The sequence below is a fragment of the Rhinoderma darwinii genome, chromosome 1, assembly GCF_050947455.1.
Source record: "Rhinoderma darwinii isolate aRhiDar2 chromosome 1, aRhiDar2.hap1, whole genome shotgun sequence".
Lineage (NCBI taxonomy): Eukaryota > Metazoa > Chordata > Amphibia > Anura > Rhinodermatidae > Rhinoderma > Rhinoderma darwinii.
The window spans coordinates 650,424,328-650,429,476 of record NC_134687.1 but is presented as its reverse complement, the minus strand read 5'-3'; the positions used below and the strand labels follow the sequence as shown (position 1 = coordinate 650,429,476).

At 38.6% G+C, this 5,149-nt stretch overlaps 1 protein-coding gene across 1 annotated transcript; it reads left to right on the top strand.

Annotated features, from left to right (window-relative positions):
- Positions 1-1,231: 1,231 nt before the first annotated feature.
- Positions 1,232-4,630, top strand: LOC142699044 (uncharacterized). The gene is made up of 4 exons (XM_075847983.1): positions 1,232-1,357; positions 2,202-2,327; positions 2,412-2,436; positions 3,009-4,630. The coding sequence occupies exons 1-4, from the start codon at positions 1,232-1,234 to the stop codon at positions 4,151-4,153; spliced, it is 1,422 nt and encodes a 473-aa protein (XP_075704098.1). The 3' UTR covers positions 4,154-4,630.
- The last annotated feature ends 519 nt before the right edge of the window (positions 4,631-5,149 follow it).

The window sequence follows — 5,149 nt, the reverse complement described above, 5'->3', positions numbered from 1 at the left end:
CGCTATTTCGGACGTAATGCGGGGCAAAAACGCCCGAATTACGTCCGTAATTAGTGTGTGTGAACATACCCTAAGCGTTCCTTGGAACTTTTTGAAAAGAACAAAACTGTTCTTGGTAGCAATCTGAATTAGGTAGGTTGCTACCTTTTTGTAGCAGGCCTTATTTTTTCGCTTCACCAGGTAAGGTTGAAGCAGCTGGTCGGAAATACCTACACAACCCATAAATTTGTTTTAGTCTGTTACACAGACAGGTTTCTGCTTTCCAGTGGTATCCCCCCATTTCTCCGTGGTGTCTGCATGCAGAGTGGACAGCATGTAGACATCCTTCCTGTCGCTCCACTTCACTGCAAGTAATTCCTTACTTGCAAGTGCCATGGATGTTTCTTTTTCCAAATGCCTGGACACCAACTGTTGTGGGAGTCCCACTCTGTTTTTCCGTACTGTCCCGCAGGCCCCTGTATTTGCACACATGGCGGGCTTTATAAAGAGCAACATTTGTATAAAAGTTGTCTGTATAGACGTGGTACCCTTTGTGCAGAAATGGCTCCATTAGGTTCCACACTATTTTGCCAGAGATGCCAATGGTTTCTGGGCAGTCTGGGGCATGAATTTGGCGGTCCATGCCTTTTTATAGATTTTAAAACCGCAGATCTAACCCATTGTTCTCTCACACACTTTGTTTCGTTTTACCCCATATCTGGCTCGTTTGGAGGGGATGAAATGACGAAAAGAAAGACGGCCTTTAAAGCTCATAAACCATTCATCTACAGATAAATTTTGGTCAGGGGTATACAAATTCAGAAATTATTGGGAATTATCGGTAAAATACATGTCCCGCATTAGGGCTTCCTAGCGGTTTCTGGACATCACTGCTACAAATACAGGGATAGCGTGGACAGCACTAGAAGTCCAGTGTATTCAGAAAAGCATTCTTTGTATGCATAATTTTTGCGTCTGTGAATATAGAGCTGATGTGACTTGCCAAAAAGCTCCAGTTTTGTCTCATCTGTCTAAAGGGCATTCTACCAGAAGCTATGTGGCCTGTCAATATGCATTTTGGAAAATTACAGTCTCGCTTTTTTATCATCAGCTCTATGTTCACAGATGCAAAAATCAAGCAAACAAAGAAAAGAACATTGTACCTTCTGTGAAACATGGAGGAGGCTGGGTTATGTTTTGGGGCTGCTTTTCTGCATCTGGCACAGGGTGTCTTGAATTTGTTAAGGGTAAAATGATATCTCAAGACTATCGAGGCATCCTGGAGCGAAATGTGTTGCCCATTGTCAGAAAGCTTGGTCTCAGTCGCAGGTCAAGGGTCCTCCAACACAATAATGACCCAAGAATGGCTAAGAGCAAAGTATTGGACTATTGTGAAGTGGCTTCTATGAGCCCTGATCTAAACCTATTGAAAATCTGTGGAAGGAGGTGAAACCTGTAGTCTGGAGAAGGCACCCCTCAAACCTGAGACAGCTGGAGCAGTGTCCTCACGAGGAGTGGCTAAAATACCTGTGGACAGGTGCAGAAGTCTCATTTAAAGTTACACAAATCGTTCGTTTGTTTGTTTGTTTGTTTGTTTGTTTGCAGTATTTGCCTCAAAAGGTTGTGCAACAAAATATTAAGTTAAGGGGACCATCATTTTAGCCCAGGCCAGTTTCATTAGTTTTTTTAAAAAAATAATAAAAAAAAATTCTGTTGAACCACAATTCAAAAGCAAAAAGTCTGATTTAAATTAGTTGATTTTCAGTAAATTAAAATGTATTATTACTTTTGTCAGCTTCAAGAACCTAACGTAAACCTAAGAGTAACACCAGAACATTGTTTTGTAGTTTTTTTTTTGTATTTTCTTAAATAAAAGCCCTAAACCTAATGAATCCCTAATCTAGCCCTTCAGCTATTACTGCTATTACAGCCCTAAATCCTAACCCAAATGCCACATGGTTCTATCCTAGTAATTGAAGCAGAAAAGAAAAAGCAAAAAAAACCAAACATATATATATATATATATATATATATATATATATATATATATATATATATATGACAGTAGGTGATCAGGGGTGTTTTTTTTAACATTTTTCACAGCACAGGACTCGGACTGATTTTTCTCTCTTCTCACAAAACAACTGCAATGAGAGGGGAGAGAAAGACAGCCCAAGTCCTATCTGTGTTCTAAAAATAACTGTTTGTGATCTCTGTTATAGGTTTATCACAGAGATCACCAGATCAGGGACCAATCAGAATGGTCTCTAGTGGTTGCTGTGGCAGATGCTGCCACAGGCAGCTTGGGCACAGCTTCATATCTTCGCATCTTTTATTTTAACAATGTGGTGGGGGATTGGCAGTAAGAGGGGGGATTTCCTGTCTGGGACGCTTTGTTTAACATTTATTACCCTTTCTCTCTCATCTCTCAGAAGTTATTTGATGAGCGGAGAAAGGGTGAGGAACCGGCAACTTGCGGTGACCGCCGTTCTCCCCTGACCAGAGACCAAACGTTATGGTCTCCTGTAGCTGAGAGAGCGCAACTTAAATGAAATAATTAGGCGCTACTTTAGGTTAAAGTGCTGCCGTGAAAAGCATCTCTCTAGCCTTAAAAACCTTAGTGACCGCCGTGAAAAGGCGTATTGATGGTCACTAAGGGTTTAAAGGGCCAAATGTGTTGGCAGAGGGCAGCCGTTATTGCCAGACAAGGTTTTGCTTTAAAAAAATATATATATTTATTAAGTCAAGTTTTTGGTAATAAAATTGGAGGACTGGGTGTAGACAAGAATCCAGGACTTTGTCATCGATATATTTTAAAGGGTTCTACAAAGCGTTATAAGGCTGGAATCGCACACAGTTTTTGAGCTGAATCCAGGAGTGGATTCAACAGGCATGGCTCCTTCTTCTTGATCCACTTCTGGCTTTGGCTCAAAACACTGCATGTGTTTCCAGCCTAATATGGATGTTATAAATTCGTCAACTTTTGTGTTTTGTAACAAAATCACACAATACATTTTTAATCCTAACAGAAAATCCCAGTACAAATTCTGAGGGAAACTTCATGTTATCGATCAATTATAAAGTAGAAGATGAAGATATCATGCAGCACTCTTCAGGAGAAAACCTGATTACCATTAATGTACATCCAGGACTTCACAGTAAAGACCTATCATATAATTCCACTAATCACGAGGAACCTTCTCCTGACCAATCACAGATTGTTAACACAAGTACAGTTCAGAAAAGTGGTAAAAGGTTTCAATGTGGTAAACAGTTCACAAACTGCTCAGGTCGTTTTACAAATAGAAGAATTCTCACAGGAGAGAAGCCGTATTCATGTTCAGAATATAGGAAATGTTTTATCGATAAATCATGTCTTGTTAGACATCCGATAAATCACACAGGAGAGAAGGCTTATTCATGTTCAGAATGTGGGAAATGTTTTACACAAAAATCACATCTTGTTACACATGAGAGAATTCACACAGGTGAGAAGCCATATTCATGTTCAGATTGTGGGAAATGTTTTACACAAAAATCACATCTTGTTACACATGAGAGAAGTCACACAGGAGAGAAGCCATATTTATGTTCAGAATGTGGGAAATGTTTTGCACAAAAATTACATCTTGTTAGACATAAGAGAATTCACACAGGGGAGAAGCCATATTCATGTTCAGAATGTGGAAAATGGTTTATAGATAAATCGCGTCTTGTTAGACATGAGAGAATTCACACAGAGGAGAAGTCATATTCATGTTCAGAATGTGGAAAATGGTTTATAGATAAATCGCGTCTTGTTAGACATGAGAGAATTCACACAGAGAAGATGTTTTCATGTTCAGAATGTGGGAAATGTTTTACAGATAAATCAAATCTTGTTAGACATGAGAGAAGTCACAAAGGGGAGAAGCCGTATTCATGTGCAGAATGTGGGAAATGTTTTACAGATAAATCACATCTTGTTATACATGAGAGAAGTCACACCGGAGAGAAGCCATATTCATGTTCAGAATGTGGGAAATGTTTTACGGATAAATCACGTCTTGTTAGACATCAGAGAAGTCACACAGGGGAGAAGCCATATTCATGTTCAGAATGTGGGAAATGTTTTACTACTAAAGAAAAACTTAGGGCTCATCAGAGAAGTCACACAGGGGAGAAGCTGTTTTGAGCTATATGTGGAAGATGTTTTAGAAAGAAATACAATTTTGGAACTCAGAGAATTCACAGACTAGAAACCATATTCTCGTTTAGAATGTGGGAAATGCTATAAGAGCAAAACATTATTTTAAACACATCAGGTTATACAACATAGACATTAAACAGCCAATAAGAGTGTATGTTAATTTTTATGGTTCGAATTAGCCTGGATCTACCAAACACCCAAATTATATTTACCAGAGGTCAACTATGATCGAAATCTATGAAGGAAAAGTATTGTAGTTATAAGGAAGAAAATAAGCCTTGTTTACTTACAAAGCAGAAGCTGAATTGTCACCATGAACCTCGCTTCTCCTTCAATGTGGGGGAATTTTTTGAATACTGTAATAAGTAGCCAGAGTGACAGTAAGGACAATGTAAACATTTTGTTTTTAACATAAATTGACATTTTTATATTTGACTCATTAAAACAGTATAAAAAGATGAAGATCATGGAATTGAACAAAAAAACAAACAAATAACAAATGAACTTTGCAATTAGATAAAATAAAAATTCACAAATCTTTTGTTTTTTTTTTCTCATAAAAGTAAATGTCATTAAGTGTATTTATCACTACCTTAATGACCTAGAATTAGAGTGAGGTGTGGCGCCCAAAATCACGCCCATATGTGGTGGCGAATGGCCACATGATTTTTCTGGTAATACCACAGTATTTACCTGCTAAATCTTGTGTCCACTCGTCACCTATGTGGGTGGTTGCGCCTGCCTCTCTGTGTTCTTACCTTCAGGGTAGATTCACTTCAGCAAATTTCTGAAACTGAAAATCGTTTCATACATCTAAGTGGGGTTGTTTCTGCCGCATGCAAATGGATTCTGAATGCCCCATTAACCCCTTCAGGACTGAGCCTGTTTTGGCCTTGTGAACGCAGCCGATTTTTTTTTCAAATCTGAGATGTCTCACTTTATGTGGTAATAACTTGAGAATGATTTTTCCTATCCAAGCAA

Coding starts and splice junctions, on each gene's coding strand:
- LOC142699044 (XM_075847983.1), top strand. CDS start 1,232: ATGATATCTCAAGACTATCGAGGCATCCTGGAGCGAAATGTGTTGCCC. Junction 1,358..2,201: donor CAAGAATGGCTAAGAGCAAA/GTATTGGACTAT, acceptor TCTCTGTTATAG/GTTTATCACAGAGATCACCA. Junction 2,437..3,008: donor ATTTGATGAGCGGAGAAAGG/GTGAGGAACCGG, acceptor TAATCCTAACAG/AAAATCCCAGTACAAATTCT.